This window comes from Callospermophilus lateralis, chromosome 16, assembly GCF_048772815.1.
Source record: "Callospermophilus lateralis isolate mCalLat2 chromosome 16, mCalLat2.hap1, whole genome shotgun sequence".
NCBI lineage: Eukaryota > Metazoa > Chordata > Mammalia > Rodentia > Sciuridae > Callospermophilus > Callospermophilus lateralis.
The window spans coordinates 51,385,089-51,402,294 of record NC_135320.1 but is presented as its reverse complement, the minus strand read 5'-3'; the positions used below and the strand labels follow the sequence as shown (position 1 = coordinate 51,402,294).

Genomic DNA, 17,206 nt, shown 5'->3' with positions numbered 1-17,206 from the left:
CTGAAACTTGCCATCTTTTTTTGCCTCAGCCTCCCAAGTACCTGAGATTGCAGGCATGTATCACTTTGCCTGGCTGAATACTTTCTTTGAGTGAGGCAGTATGTTGGTTATTTATTAATTTTTTTCTTTTAGATATACATGACAGTAGAGTATGTTTTGACATATATATATATACACACACACACACACACACACACAGAGAGAGACATACATGGAATATAACTTAATCTAATTAGGATCTCATTCTTGTAGTTGAACGTGATGTGGAGTTTCACTGGTTGTGTATTCATGTATGAACATAGGAAAGTTATATCTAGTTCATTCTACTATCTTTCCTATTTTGTGTTGGTTATTTAAATAAATTATCTCTGATTTTTCCATCCATTTTGAAAAGGTAGTTTATCTTCATGAAATACAGAAATGGAGCCCGAGAGGTTAGATGTCTTTCCTAAAATGGCATAACTAGCTTAAGATACACCAGCATGCATTTTCCTGCCATGGTATACTCTGACCCAGTGATACTAAATAGGAAGGAATACATTATAAGATACATTTTGGATGTAATTTTTAACTACACATATTCAGTAGGATGGAAGCTGAATATGTGTAGTTAAAATGATAGAATTTTAGTTTTAGAGACTAGGGAACTGGTGGGGGTGTTGATAGTGAGTTTGATGGGAAAAAGATAATTTTAGCTTTTTTTTTAAGGTTTTTGTATTGTAGTGCTGCAGATCAAACATAGGGCCTCATACATACTAGGCAAGTGCTGTACCATTGAGCTCTGTATCAATGCCTGGTAATTTTATTTATTAATTAAAAAAATTTTTTTTTCAGTTGTAGTTGGACACATACCTTTATTTTACTTATTTTTATTTGGTGCTGAGGATTAAACCCAGTGCCTCGCAAATGTTAGGAAAGCAATCTACTGCTGAGCTACAACACCAGCCTGATAATTTTTAGTTTTTTGTGTGTTTAGTAGTAAGCCAGATTTGCCCAGTAGGAAGTTGGGAATCTGTTTAGAAACTATTTATGAAAAATACCTTTTTTTTTTTTTTTTTTTTTTGGTATTGATGATTGAACCCAGAGGTGCTTTTTCACTGAACTACATCCCAGCCCCTTTTTATTATTATTTTTTTTAATTTTGAGACAGGGTCTCACCAAGTTGCTTAGGACCTCACTAAGTTTCCAAAGACTGGCCTGGAGTTTGCAATCCTTCCAATTTGGGTCCCGAGTTGCTGCGATTACAGGCATGTGTGACTGCAGCTGGCTTATGAAAAATGCTTTTGAAAGTGAGGGTACAGTTCCAGGAGGGGCAATATAAGTAAAAATAAAACAAAATCTATTGTCTGTTCTCAGAGGGATTTGTAATCTGGTAGGGAAGTTAAACTTTTAATTTACCTTAAAGGGATGTGAGTGGTGCAAAGTGAATTACAAATTATGTTTGTGGTTTGTATGATACTCTTATAAAAATGAAAAAAATAAATATTTTAGTAAATTTAAATTTCATTCTAGAAAAATTAGAAAATGCTGAAAAGCTATGCTTTCATAGTATCACCTTTCTTAGTGACAACTGTCATTCATACTATTTGCTCATTCTGTATCTTTATGTATTTTGCAGTAATCGCCTTTTTATCACATAAGGAAGTGTTAAACATTTATAAGGCCAATCCTCTTGGTTTCAGAAGATAAGCAGTTAAATTTATTAACAGACTTTGATTATGGGGAAATAATGTTCTAATAAATGAATAAAACACATAACATTGCAAATCAAGAATGCAAGGTAGAGCTGGGCTATAGCTCAGTTGGTAGATCGTGCTTGACTTGGCATGCACAAGGCCCTGGGTTCAATCCCCAGTACCACACACACAAAAGGTAAAACTAAAATTAACATAACATATATCTGAAAAATTGTTTAAAGTCAGATTTAAGTAGGACTAGCTGGTAAACAAGTTTATGAGTAGAGAGATACTATATTTTGATATTCCTGTTGATATGATGTAAATTCCTTTCTTTCTTCCCCACACCTATTATAGTCAGTATTAGAATTTTTAGGTGTAATTAATGGTTTTCTTTATATTAATATTTTCCAAATCTTCTAGTGAATATGATTATGCTTAAACATGAATCACTACCTACATTAATGTTCCAGTACTGTTTGTGGTTTCTGTTTTCACCTGTGTTGTGCATCCTTGTACATCGAGAAATTTGCATATATATCACTTAAAAAGTAAACTTCATTTAAAAAATTTTCTTTTTTTGACTATGTCATACATGTATGAGGTACAAATTCAAAAGGTAAAAAAGAGTATTCAGTAAAATATTTAAAATTGGCTATATAATATTTATGTAAATAGTAATGTTATTATTTATTTACTAAGTTCTCATACATTTAGGTTTCTGGCTTTATAAACAGTGTTGTGATATTCTTGGGCCTAAATTATTTTATACATCTTTACTTCTTTAATATTACTTGTCAGAGTAGAATGGTTGGATTAAAATATAGTCTTGGGAAGGGGTCAGTGCTGGAAAGTTCTTTGTTGTAATGATCATTTTAGAGTTTATGAAACTAATTTGTAACTCATCTGCATTAGTGATAGAAACAGATAAGATAGCTAAGGGAGAGGGTAGAAAGAGAAGACAAGGTAGTTCTAGAGATAAGGAGCTGTAGATAGCTATGCTGTGATCTTTAAATGCACAATAACTCCTATGGATAAATGTGTCTTAGTCATAGAATCTGACCAGTCTGTTCTTCACCTTTCTGTTACCTGACTGATCATAAACCTTCCATGATTTCCTATTGTCATCCTGCTTGTATTTTTTATAACCCTCTAAGAACAATTTGATCCCCTTTAAGCACCTATTAAAAGTTCTTCATTCATTAAAAATATGCCAGACATTGTGAATATACAGTAACTGAGACTTGGTTCTCATCTCCTTGCAACATATATTTTAATGAGGAGAGTTAAAAGAGTCAATTACAATTCAGTTTGATAAGGGACTTTGGGTACACAAGGGAGAAGTGCTTAACTAGGCTTGATCAACTTTCTCTTGAAAGTTATAATCCCAGCTGCTCCAGAGGCTGACACAGGAGGATCACAACTTTGAGGCCAACCTCTGCAAGTTGTGAGACGCTGTTTTGGGCCCGGGATGTAGCTAAGTGGTAGAGTACCCTTGGGTTCAGTCTCCAGTAAAGAAAAAAAAGTTGACATCTACAGGGAGTTGGGGCAGAGGGGTATCAGAAGGTTCTAAACCAGGAGAACAGCATAAATGAGGGCATGAAGTTGAAAAAGAGCTTGGTATACTAGGGGTATAAGTTTGGAGTGATTAAGAAGCCAATCTTATCTATAAGACCTAGGAATTTGGCTTGGCTATAGGAAGGAGTAGGGGGATGATGTATTTATAATTTAGGGAGAACATGTTGCAGTAGGAAAATGGGTTGGAGGGGAGCAAGAAAAAAAGCACAAAACCAGCTAGTTTGTTTGTTTGCTAAAAAGGACTGTTTATTAATAAACATAATGGAAATTTATAGCGAGTGAGGAGCTAGAAGTAATATATTTGTAAGAACAGGTCTGCTACCATTATTAAGGTATAAAAGATTCCTATGATTTAAAAAAAAGATAAGCCCCATAGAAAAAAAGTCTATAAAAATATTTGAGCAGATAATTCACAAAAGCAGAAACAAAAGTCAATATATGGAAAATATTATTACTTACTAGTAATTAAATGAGATTATTAAAAGTAACAAATAATAACATTTATTACCTCTCAAATTGGATATTTTTTTAAAAAACATTGTAATTCCTACAATGGTTCTGAATGTTGAATGTACACATGCTCATATCCAGAGAATCTAAACTGATAAATTTAGAGTGTGTGAAGCTCGTATGGAAAGTGAATATATGATCTATATTCCAAAATTCCATTCATATCCTTTGATCAAGCAATTTCATTTCTAGGAATGAGTCCTAAATAAACAATCATTGATATACTAAAGATTTTTCTATAATGATGCCCACTATGCAATTATTTATTTATTTAATTATTAATTTATGTATAACAGCCGAATGCATTACAATTCTTATTACATATGTAGAGCTTAATTCTTCATATCTCTGGTTGTATACATAGTATACTCACACCAATTTGTGTCTTCATACCCAAAGGACTTAAAAACTGCATACTACAGGGACACAGCCACACCAATGTTTATAGCAGCACAATTCGCAATAGCTAAATTGTGGAACCAACCTAGATTCCCTTCAATAGATGAATGGATAAAAAAAATGTGGCATATATATGGGAATATTACTCAGCAATAAAAGAGAATAAAATCATGGCATTTGCAGGTAAATGGATGGAGTTAAAGAAGATAATGCTAAGTGAAGATAGCCAATCCCAAAAAACCAAATGCCTAATGTTTTCTTTGATAAAAGGAAGCTGATTCATCATGGGATAGGGAGAGGGAGCATGGGAGGAATAGATGAACTCTAGATAGGGCAGAGGGGTGGGAGGGGAGGGGAGAGGGCATGGGGTAATTAATGATGGTTGAATATGATGATCATTATTATCCAAAATACATGTATGAAGGATTGTTCTTGATATAATTCAGATTAGAGTGGTGCAGTCATAGAATTAAAGGAATGACAACAGGAATGAAGGGAAATATAGATACGAGAGATATTTAGAATATAATCACTAGGGGGCTGGGATTGTAGCTTAGTGGTAGAGCCCTTGCCTAGCATGTGTGAGGCACTGGGTTCAATTCTCAGCACCACATAAAAATAAATAAATAAAATTAAGGTATTGTCTCTATCTACAACTAAAAATATTTAAAAAAAGAATGTAATCACTAGGAATTGGTGTTTGAATGAATGGATGATTTAGATGAGAATGAGAAACAAAAGGATAATTTCTTGGGCATTGTGTGGATAAGAGTGCCATCACTAATGTAGGAGAGTTAGGTTTTGGAATTGCTGCATTTTTGGTGCCTGAGGGACATTCAGGTGAAGATACCTAGTTGTGTATAACAGTCAGGTGGAGATACCTAGTTGTGTATAACAGTCAGGGGCTCAGGAGAGAGGTCCCAGATGGGGATACAGATATGAAGTTGCCTTCTGGCTGTGGATGAATTATTTCATGTAATTCTGATGATTGCACTCAGCTACTTTGCCCTACATTCCTTTCTCATTTTGCTCTCTAGGCATGGTGAATTATGCTTGCAATTTCTTGAACCTTCCAACTTCTTGTTTACATTCTTTTTGTACATGCTTTCTTTCTCCTTTTTTTGCCAAGAAAGCTCTCGCTTCCACTGATTCTTGTTTTCTTGGAAGACTTACTTAGGTACAACTTCTTTGGGGATACCTTCCCTGACACATCTTTTCTTCCCCCCAAAATTGTTGCTCAAAATCTGAGCTAGGTGAGTACCCTTCTGAGTTTTTAAAGCATCTTGTCTGTACTGTTTGTATCATGGCATTTTCTCTATTTTCTGTAGTAAGTTGTTTTATATTTCTTTTATATAAAAGGAATGTGATATTTTTTTTCAGTTATAGGTGGACACAATATCTTTATTTTATTTGTATGTGGTGCTAGGAATTGAACCCAGTGCTTCCACGCATGGTAGGCGAGCACTCTTCCTCTGAGCCACAGCCCCAACCCCTTGAATGTGGTATTTGTTGACTGTATAAGGTATAATCATAATAATTGGGATACAAGATCAGCTCTAACAAAAAACAAATGTAATAGTAGCTTTACATAAAATAGGATTTCTCTTTCAGTAATCTAGTTGAAAATAACCTAGGGTCCATATAATGGTTCTACAGTGTTGGGGACCCAGCCTTTTCATCTGTATCATTTGCTATCCTTATAATATTGCCTGCATTGCCCATAATAGCTCATTATAACGTCTATATTCTAGACCATTGGAAGAAAAAGTGGAAGATAGGTCCAAAAGTCTGAACCTTCTCTTTAAGGGCATGACCCAGAATTGCTTACATCATTTTCATTTATATCAAGGAATTTAATAGTCCCATGTTCACATTTGCATCTTGGGAATCTGGGAAATAGCCTTTGGTTCACTTATGCTCAGCTAAAATTTCTCTAGAAGAGGAAAATGGATATTGGAGAATAATTAGCAGTTAGTCTCACTTTAAGTTTATCCCATTTATTTTATTCCAATGAGAGTTTGAAGTACATTTGAATAGTGAACATATTACTGGCAGATTTCTATGCCTATATATTATAATTTCCAAGTTTAAAATGCAAAATTAGGAAGTCATCTGTTACATTTCCAGGGAAGCCTAATCTGAACATGTTGTTCCTTTGGTCTGTTATGGTAGGCATGATATTCTTTGCAGCTTGAAGACTTAGCCTTTCCAAATGCAAATAATGTGAACCTATGGTGAACTTTAACCACTAAATAAAATGATGGTTGATTGAACTGCTAGGAAAAAATGATGAAAAATATTCCAAATCAATGTGAATTTTTTTATTGGTCACAAGAGTTGCATTTGTCTAATTCTCTATCAAATGTTACATAGGGATAAGTATGTAATAAGTATAATTTATGCTGTCCATTTAATTTTTTTTTGGTGGGAGTTCCTCAGCTATTTAGTATATAAATGGTTTTTCTGATCCTTTGACATTATTTAGTATGTAAAATTTAGCAGAGTAAGCTAATTAAGTACAGATCTGCAACCTTTTAACCAGAAATTCAGAAATTAAAAGTTTTAAGTATTATTTTTGCAAATAATAAAACCTTGAAACTGTCCTGAATTCATTTAGCTATACAATCTAATTTGAACCAATATTATACTAGTTTTAATCTTTATTTAGTGTGAATGTTGATACATATTGCTGTAGAAATATTGATGTTTTGATTATAAGATATTGATGTCTCAGAAGCTGCTGGAATTCTTAGGTAATATATAGTATTTGTATCATATACCTTTCTAAAAATTCAAAAAGTCAGGATTTTGAAAGACAACTGGCTCCAAAAGTTTCATTTAAGAGATTGTGAACTATATTGATCTAAGCAAAATATCAGCAGGGAGATAATGCACTGCAGAAAATGTTATATTAAGTGAAAGACTTAACAGGTGCATTTTATCATCAGCCATTAAAAATGATTTATACAGCATTGTAAAATATTTAATGATATGGTTATTTTAAGGTTATTTGTGATGCTTTGAATGAAAATAATTAAAAGATGAGCATATTTTGAATTGGGAAGCATTGTTTTGCTTACAATGTGTCTCTTCTTTCCCTCCTTTTTAAAAGCAAAGTTCTCATATAGATGTGGTTCGTTTTCCATGTGTGGTTTATATCAATGAAGTTCGAGTCATACCCCCAGGAGTGAGAGCCCATAGTAGTCTGCCTGACAATAGAGCATATGGGTAAGTTACTCTCTTTGCAAAACTTTTTTTTTTTAACTAAAGAATGTCTTAGAAACTTATTCTTGTGGGTATGGGTGTGTGTGTGTGTGGGGACTGGGGTGCTGAGGGATCAAATCCTGGCCCTCACTGTGAGTGCTAGGCTCGTGCTTTATCACTGAGCTATATCCCAGTCCCTGAAACAACTTATTTTTCTTTTTTTTTTTAAGTTCTTTTTTTTTTTTTAATTTGTTCTTTGTAGTTATACGATAGTAGAGTCAATTTTGACATATTTGTACAAATATGGAGTTTATCTTATTCTAATTTTTTGGATCCCAGTCTTATGGATGTATATGATGTTGAGACTCACTGTGGTTGAAACTTAAGTGCAGAATTTTAAGGTACTATTTTGCAAATAATAAAATATTGAAACTTTATGGTCACTTTGCATTGTAATTAACTCTTAAGTTTTCTTTATAATGCTTATATCATCATAAACTTGAAAGGAGGAATTATTTGACCTAAGTAGTAGGTAAGATTTTTAAAAATTTATCCTTTTTTTAAAAAAGTTGGTAGAAATGCATTTACATTTTCCAAAATATTATGGGATAACATAATCAAGTATATAAAGTGTTTTTTTTTGTGTGTGTGGGGTACTGGGGATTGAACTCAGGGGCACTTGACCACTGAGTCACATCCCCAGCCCGATTTTGTATTTTATTTAGAGACAGGGTCTCACTGAGTTCCTTAGTGCCTTGCTTTTGCTGAGGCTGGCTTTGCTGGCTTTTTTTTTTTGCGATTCTCTTGCCTCAGCCTCCCAAAACAGCAGAATTACAGGTGTGTGCAAACCATGCCCAGCGATAAAGTATTTTTAACTTTACTTCAAAATAAATTTTTTTATAGTTGTAGATGGACAGAATGCCTTTATATTATTTATTTATTTTTATATGGTGCTTAGGATTAAACCCAGTGCCTCATACCTGCTAGGCAAGTGCTCTGCCACTGAGCTATAGCCCTAGCCCTTTAATTTGACTTTTTCCTTGAAAATAAATAAGAATTAGTTTAAATATTTAGAAATGTATTTTTAACGCATTATTTAAATTTTTTTGTGATGCCAGTTTTTACAACTCAGTGATCTTCTTAGTTCAGTACATGTATCTTTTTATAAATTAGTAGCTTCAAATGAGCCATTAATTGTAATTACTAAGTAATTATTTGGTACTTTCTCTTTCTTAGGTTCTATGGGAATTAAAATGTAAGACCATCATCCTGACATGGAGATACAAATAACTTTAACAACCGACAAAAACAGAGAACTTAACATGAATCATTATTTTAATACATGGATTAGAGTTATAAGCCACATTTTGGCCGTAGGAACATGAATACATATAATAAATATATCTTATGCATTTTTAATTTATAGCCTGGATATTAGTTTTATGTGTCAATACCACATTCCATTTTATAGATACCACGGGTAGCTCAATTTCTGTTACATAAAAGAGTTACACCTACTATTTCATGGTTTTAAGGGACAGAATCAAAATTAAAGGCTTATTTCTTCCTGTGAAAAATAGTTGTTTTCTTACAGAAATAGTCATAAAATCTTCAGAAGTATTATTCAGAAATTAAAACATAAAAATAAAACAGGCATGTTTAATGTTTTTAAAGAGAATTCATTGTTATTCACTTTATATATTTTTTCACTTAAAAGATATTAAAACTCATGTTTTCCTGTACATTTCTTCCTACTTTTCTTATCACTTGTAGAATGTAAAAGAGAGGGTAATGATAGCATATACCACAGTTTTGTTTAATTACAATGCTTTGACCAAGAAAGGTTTATTAGTTATGTATTGTTCTTTAACAAATAACTGCAGATTTTTACAGTCTGAAACAGTAAAAATTTATTTTATTATGTTGTTTTTGAGGGTCAGGAGTTGTAGGGGCTTAGCTGGCTCAGGTTCCCTCCTGAAGTTGTAGTCAAGATGCAGGTCAGAGCTACAGTCTTACCTACAGTTTTTGAAGATTTGAGTGAGACTGGAGAGTTTGCTTAGAAACTCACTTGTGGGCTGGGGATGTAGCTCAAGTGGTAGCACGCTCGCCTGGCATGCGTGTGGCCCGGGTTCGATCCTCAGCACCACATACAAACAAAGATGTTATGTCCGCTGAAAACTAAAAAATAAATATTAAAAAAATAAGAGTCAATGGGCAATTTAAAAAAAAAAAAAAGAAACTCACTTGTGTGCTTTCTAAGAGATCCACCCCATGGGGATCCATTCTTCTCATGTCATGACATGGCTTCTTCCAGGAATGATCCAAAAGTGAGAGAGCGGGCTCAGGAAGGAAGCCACAATCAGTGTGTGTGTTTTATAACTTAGTATTAGAACTGAAACTATAGCTTTTACCATATTCTGTTGGTTACATACTATAGGACAGTGTTGCGGGGGGGGGGGGGGGGGGACTCTCCAGGTTGTGAATACTAGGAAATGGGCCATCTTGGAAGTTGGCCACCATAGCAGGCAAAATTGATTTCTGTCATTAGCTGCAATGGATATGAATATTTATTACATTGCACCACTGTGCCTGGAGACATTTTTCTTTCTTTCTTTCTTTCTTTTTTTTTTTGAGACAAAGGAAAAAAAGATTTATTGCTTTGCCAGCAAAGGAGAAACACAGGGGACTCCTGTCCTAAAGGCTGTGATTCTGCCCATCATCAGGAACAGGGGGCTTTTATAGAGGTGATTCATGGGCTACATTCCACATATTCTCTGTTGGAGTTGTGATTGACTTCTTAATTTGGGAGATAGTCATTCTGAGATTTTCCAATACCATCCCCAAAGTCTGGATTGCTTCGTTCCTGTGGTAGGTGTGCACTCAAGGACAGATAAATCTGCCTAAAATGGGAAAGAAGGTAATCCTGTTTCCCCTGAGATTAGGGATGGGAGAGATTAGGAAGACAGGAAGAGAAAGAAACATGTTCATTTTAAAATAAGTTGCAGTGGCAGAGCAGCAAGGGCTATATTCAAAGAATAAAGTAGACCACTGTTATAAGAACATTGTAGAACACTTCCCCTGGTTTATCACCAGGAAATAGAAAGGAAGGTCCTTTTCCAGGAGTAGGGAACATGGCTAGGTGACTAATTTGACATTATTTTAAGTAACAGGTATCATTTGTATAGGACAAATTTAGGGCTGAAGGCTGCCCAAGTGGGAAGCCCATGTGCCAATCCTCCTGTGTTTTGGTGTGGGTCTCTATGGCTGGCCCAGGCTGATATTCAAATCTGCAGGGCTGCCAAGTGAGGTAAGAGCAGTGGAAAGGCAGAATTGATAGCCAACCCTGCTTCTTCCAGGAGTCTTTTGCATAAATCCTGTGTGCTCCAGCACACTTTTATGATAGAGATTCTTGGAACTGATATTCTGGATTAAGTGTCTTTGTGTTTAATCCTTAGAGATGTTGCCAAGTTGTATTCCAATGGGGGAGTCCATTTTACTCTGTCTTAACCAATTATAAATGTCATTTATCTTTGCCAGTTTGATAGATGAGAAATTATATTAATAACTAAATCATCACTTTTTGGGAAGAGGCACCAGTCCTCAGAGAGGGACTAGATCTTAATATGTAGACAGAAACTACTGAGCATGAGTCCTGGTAGGCCAGCTCTTTTCTGCTGGCTCACAGCCTGGATTCTTACCTAGGGTAGATACAATGACACCTTTATGCCTATCCCAACTATGTGGCATCTTCATCTTCCTGTCCTATACATGATGGCACATCCAAGTGGACTTCTTACCCACATCTACCACTGCTGGTTTCTAACCACACTGCCTTCTGGTGTTTACACCACAGTTACATGTCTGCTAGTAGTTAGCTGTGGCTAGATGCCATTTCATGGTCTAGCCATACTATGGAATACATTTTGACCTTAATAGAGTTGCTGAAAGCTCAGTCCTTGTCCCTGATGCCAATCCAATAATGAGGACACGGTTTTGAGAAAAAGGAAAAAGAAGGTTTATTGCTTTGCTAGCAAAGAAGAACACAGGGACTCCTGTCCCAAAGGCTATATATACTATATCTTTTATATCAGCAGCAGAACAGGGGTCTTTTAAAGAGGTAACTCAAAGGCTACATTCCAAGTGTTCTCTTGTTTTTTTTTTTTTGGTATTGGGGATTAAACCCTACCTACTACTGAGCTACACTCCCAGAGTCTTGAGACAGAGTCTTGTTAAGTTTCTAAGGCTGGTTGGTCTGCAACTTGTGATTCTCCTGCCAGGTTTCCAGCGTAGCTAGGATTATAGGCCTGTGCCATCACAACCGTCTTCCATATTTGATTCTTTTTTTTTTTTTTTTTTTTAGAAAGGGGGAGAGAGAGAGAGAGAGAGAGAGAGAATTTTAATATTTATTTATTTTTTTTAGTTATCGGCGGACACAACATCTTTGTTTGTATGTGGTGCTGAGGATCGAACCCGGGCCGCACGCATGCCAGGCGAGCGCGCTACCGCTTGAGCCACATCCCCAGCCCCCCATATTTGATTCTTTACATTGTTTTTCAGTGACCTGAGCCTTTGGGAGCTCAAAAGTTTTTTCTTAAGACATTGGAGGCCGTGGTCTAGTATAAAGAGGAAATATAGGAGGAAGACAGAAGAGTCGTTAGACACATAATGGTTGAATTCAAGTAAAGTAAATGTATGCTGTTACTTTGACTCTATCCTTTTTTGTATTTTTGTTTGTTTTATATTATATGAGTACTTTTATAGTGTTAAGTATTATTTGAATATATGATTTATAATAGCTGCATAGTCTATAATGAATGACTATGCTATAATTGATTTGATAGTCCTTTGATAGTGGGACCATTAGATGATTTTTTAGTTTTGAAATTATAGGTAATAGCATGTTTAACATGCTTTTGAAAAAAATCTTTGATTGATATCAGTATTTTCATAGAAATATTCTAGATTATGTCAAATGATAAGAATTTTTTTTTCAGATTTCTGAAATTTATTGCCACATTGCCTTTCAGAATGATTGTACCTGTTTGTACTTCTATCAGAAGTTCATGAAGGAATCATTTTTGTAGTATTTTTTTATGCAAATGAACAATAAAGCATGTGATGTTTAAAGTCAAAATTTTAGTTGCGCTTAAGGAATTTCAGTCAAGGGTGCTATCATATAGTATCTTTTACATTAAGTATAAGAAGATTTTAGTCTAATACAAATTAAAGAGGATTTAATCTTAACTATAAAATCTACCAAAAAAGAGAAAACTCAAAATTGGAAAATTGTTACTATACAAATTTTAATTTAGGTTTTATAATTCTTTTTGCTGATAAATAGAACACTAGATGTCACAATAATTATCTTTAAATACATTAAAACTTGAAATATTTAAGGTAATTACCAAGTAGCAAATGAAAAATGATTCAAATAATCTGGATTTTGATGATTAAAATTTTATCTTTAATATTGGAATTGAACCCAGTGGTACTTTACCATTGAGCAACTTTGAGACAGGGTCTTGAATTTGTGGTCCTCTTGCCAGGTCACTGGGATTACAGGTATGCGCCACTACACCCGGACTATTTTTAATAATAAAATGAACAGTTGGTTACTTGAATTGAATATGAATAGATTTCATTAAATACCATAGTTAACTGTGTACTTTTGTTACTTAAACCTTAGGATATTATGTCCCAATTCTAGGATTGCTCTTAACTTTGTACCTGATGTATTTTTATTTTAATATAGAACTAATTGTTAGAAAGGCTGATATTTGTACCTTTTTTTCATTTACAGGGAGACATCTCCGCACACATTTCAGTTAGACTTATTCTTCAACAATGTAAGCAAACCAAGTGCCCCAGTTTTTGATAGGTTGGGAAGGTATGTACCTGCTAGGTAATTTCATTAGGAACTCACGAGTTAATAAGCAAAATGTTTTCATTCTTTAGATGGGATAAAAGCCCTTTTCTGGTGGTAGACCTGCATTGTAGGATTTAATTTTTATTGATTGACAATACAAAGGAAATGTCAAATTTCTAAGAAGATGTTGAGTTGACAGAATAAAATTTTATATGTGTGAAACATTAGCCACCTTTTGTTTACTTTTCACTTGTACATGCATTTCTTATACACATGCTAGTATCATGATTTGTTAGTCATCTAATATGGGAAAGATTGCTTTTTAAAAAAAATTTTTTTTTTAGTTGTCAATGGACTTTATTTTGTTTATTTATATGCAGTGCTGAGAATTGAACCCAGTACCTCACACATTGCTAGGCAAGCACTCTACCAATGAGCAACAATCCCAGCCCAGAAAGATTGCTTTAAAGAAATTAAATAGCAAATGAGAGCTATTATTTTGAGGGCATCTTTTATGTCACATTACTGTACAATTTGATATTCTGTAGTAATATTTTGGAAAATGAGACTTTTGGGATTATTTAATACATGCTAGATATTATTAGCAATGGTTGTTAACATGTCTGCAATCAAATTGATCATTGAGTGGGTTTATTTAGAACTCACTTTTAAACATCAATAAAGTAAAAAAAAAATTAAGGCAGATTAAAAATGGAAAATTTTCTCTTCCTCTCTGGAATTAGAAGCTTCTTCCACCTCATTTTTTTTTTAATTGCTCCTTTTTATTTATTATGAAGTTGATAATTTAACCTTTTTTTCCTCGATTCTCTTTTTTATCGTATTGCTAGAGATTGAACCTAGGTCATTGTGCATGTTAGGCAAGCACTCTACCACCTATCTATTCTCTGCTTGACCTATTTAAAATATATATATATATATATATATATATGTATTTATTTATTTATTTATAATATTTATTTATATATTTAGTTGTATATGGACACAATATCTGTATTTCATTTATTTATTTTTTTTTGATGTGGTGTTGAACCACAATTCCAGCCCCTGCCTGACCTATTTTTAAACGACAGGAAATCAAGATAATCTAAATAGCTATTTTTTCATAAAGTAGTATGTTTTTATGTCAGTACTTAATTGATAAAAAAAGATTGTTTGCTTTCTTTTTGGTTCTGGAAATTGAACTGTTGGCTTTATGTATGTTAAGCGTGCATTCTACACTGAACTGCCCCCAGCCCTAGAGTGATTAAAATTTTTCTTCCTAGTATACGTTTTTTTAAAAAACTGTAATGGAGCAGTTATCTACTCTAGCTGTACGTTACAGTCACCTTGAGTGCTTGTAAAAATACCCAAAGTCAGTTAAACCAGTCCATGGAAATATGATTTATACTTTTTCTTGATGAAGTTTTTGGGGCAGCAAATAAATTTTGTGGTTTATTGAATCCAAACAACAATATATTATTTGGTTATATTCAGATAGTCAAATTTGGAAAGATTTCTTCATGGTCTGTGATGTTCAGTATTTGAACCTGTATATTTATTTCTACTCTTGGCAGCCTGGAATATGATGAGAATACATCTATCATCTTTAGACCCAATTCAAAGGTAATTGTGGAAGTCAGTTTTCACCTTGTTACTGCTGTTTGTTCTCATTTTCATTCACAGTTTTTGATTGAAATAAATCAGTGATACAGAATTTGGTTCTAGTGCTGTACAATGTCATTTCTTGTCTGTGTCCTTTGTATTCTGAAGTTGTTTTAAAATGGAGCAAAAACATTACAATGTCCTTCTCTACCTAAAGAGTCTAAGGGTCTTTCTCCCCTTAATTTTATATTTGAGTCTGAAGAGGCCAGCATTTGTGCCTTTTCTCTTCTTCTTCTTTTTTTTTTTTTTTTTTTTTTTTAATATTTATTTTTTAGTTGTAGTTAGGCACAACTATTTATTTATGTGGTGCTGAGGATTGAACCCACTGCCTCTCACATGTGAGGCAAGGGCTCTACCACTGAGCCACAACCCCAATCCTCCCCCTTTTTTGTTTTTTAATATTTTTTTAGTTGCCTTTTCTTTTATTTAGATGGGCAGGTTCAGCAGATACAAACAGATAAGTTAATAGAGATATTGAACCTTAAATAAGGTCTTTTTTAAAAAATACATTCTTCGTTTTTCTTCCTTATGTACTAGAAGTACGTCTTGTTTCTTTATATGCGAAATGCCATTCTAGAAGCATCTAATGGAAGTTAAATGCAAAAATAATAGTGATTTACTAAGGGACTCCTCAACTTACTGTTTGATTTTGGGGGAATGGGTAGATTAAAAATTACGTTTAGATTAAAAATTATCTTCCTTATGTGTTTATCTTCCTTTAAATGGGATTTCTGTTTAGAGTTGCTATCAATCCCTGGGTATAGTCTTTGAGCCTTTCCCTAGTTTTCTGTACAATTTACTAAGGAGAATAATAATTTTTTTCTTCATTATTTGCCTTCAGAAGTGGCTTCAGTGATACTTATTACTTCATTTTACCCATTATGGTGGGGTTGAAAGAGAATTCATAAGCCAAGAGTTTTGGTTTCTTTTTTTGGCACCAGGGATAGAACCCACTGAAAACCACATCCCCAACCCTTTTTATATTTCATTTTGAGACAGGGGCTTGCTGAGTTGCTTAGGGCCTTGCTAAGTTGCTGAGACTGGCTTTGAACTTGTGATCCTCCTGCCTTAGCCTCCTGAGCTGCTGGGATTACAAGTGTGCGCCACTGTGCCCAGCGAGGGGTTTTGATTTCTAATGAAGATTCTTTCAACACTTTGATTTTCATTTGTTAAAAAGAAATGATAATGTTTGTTTTCACCACCTCTCATATTTACTGTGATCATCTAGCAGTTAATGTAGATAAGCTCTGAAAAGCAAAGTTGCTAATTTTGTTTTATAAGGAAAGATTGAAAGGTTAATGGCATTGGTAAAGTCTGATCTTAGGAGAAATTTTCTTTTTAAAAACAATTTGTTTAATGTCTCTGGATAGCCATACTTTTTAAGTACAATGTGGGCACATACAATATACCTCTGGATATAATTTGGGCATTTAAGAAGAATGCTGTACATTTGCATGGACTTTATTTTTGAGACTAAGCACAAAAAAATGTATCTCTGTGGCCCCTGTAGCTATTGGTTTAGTTTGTTAGTTAGCAATAATTCCCACTTAATTTTATTTTAATTGCTCTTTGTTGAGAGTCTGGTTATACTTTTGAATACGTCTAACAAAATGTATAGGACTGGAGATGTATAGTCTTAGGATAGGTTTAGAAATAGAAACCCTAGAGTACTACATAAAAACTGCCTCTGGGTGAATTTTGCTAATATGAAATTTTGCATCTTTAGCATATTGTAGGGTCTTTAGTTGAACCATAAAGTAATTTGATTTCAGTTTACTTCTGGCATATTGAAACATCAGTTTGAATTATTTCTCCTATCCCCTTAATCAGGTGAATACTGATGGTCTGGTGTTAAGGGGCTGGTATAATTGTCTGACTCTGGCAATATATGGATCAGTGGATAGAGTGATAAGTCATGACAGAGACTCACCTCCACCTCCACCTCCACCTCCACCACCACCCCAGCCACAGCCAAGTTTGAAAAGGAATCCAAAACATGGTGAGAATTTAAATTCACTTGCCATTGAACATGTCTGTTACAGTAAGAAAAGCTAATTCAAAGAGTGTCTTGATCAAGACAGAAGTGCCTTGATCCTTGCCTAAGACTTGGCAAGATGCCGGTCTCCTGTTCTTTACTGTAAGAATTTATTTTAATGTTAAAGTTCTTTTTTTTGAAGTTTTATATGGACAGCATGTCTTTATTTGATTTGTTTATTTTTATGTGGTGCTAAAAATTGAACCCAGTGCCTTACACATGCTAGGCAAGTGCTCTGTCACTGAGCTAGAGTTGTAGCCCTTAAAGTTCTTATTT

General features: G+C 34.1%; 1 protein-coding gene across 3 annotated transcripts in view; it reads left to right on the top strand.

The window, feature by feature from the left end:
• The window catches only part of Virma (vir like m6A methyltransferase associated), a 66,860-nt gene that overhangs the window by 3,456 nt on the left and 46,198 nt on the right, over positions 1 to 17,206 (top strand). For all 3 annotated transcript variants that reach the window (XR_013088913.1, XM_076835691.1, XM_076835690.1), the window contains exons 2-5: positions 7,276 to 7,391; positions 13,168 to 13,254; positions 14,808 to 14,856; positions 16,726 to 16,894. Coding sequence is in view for 2 of the 3 variants with exons in the window: in XM_076835691.1 (XP_076691806.1) it covers positions 7,276 to 7,391; positions 13,168 to 13,254; positions 14,808 to 14,856; positions 16,726 to 16,894 (421 nt within the window). In the remaining variant the exon portion in view is untranslated. The remainder of the gene's footprint in view (positions 1 to 7,275; positions 7,392 to 13,167; positions 13,255 to 14,807; positions 14,857 to 16,725; positions 16,895 to 17,206) is intronic.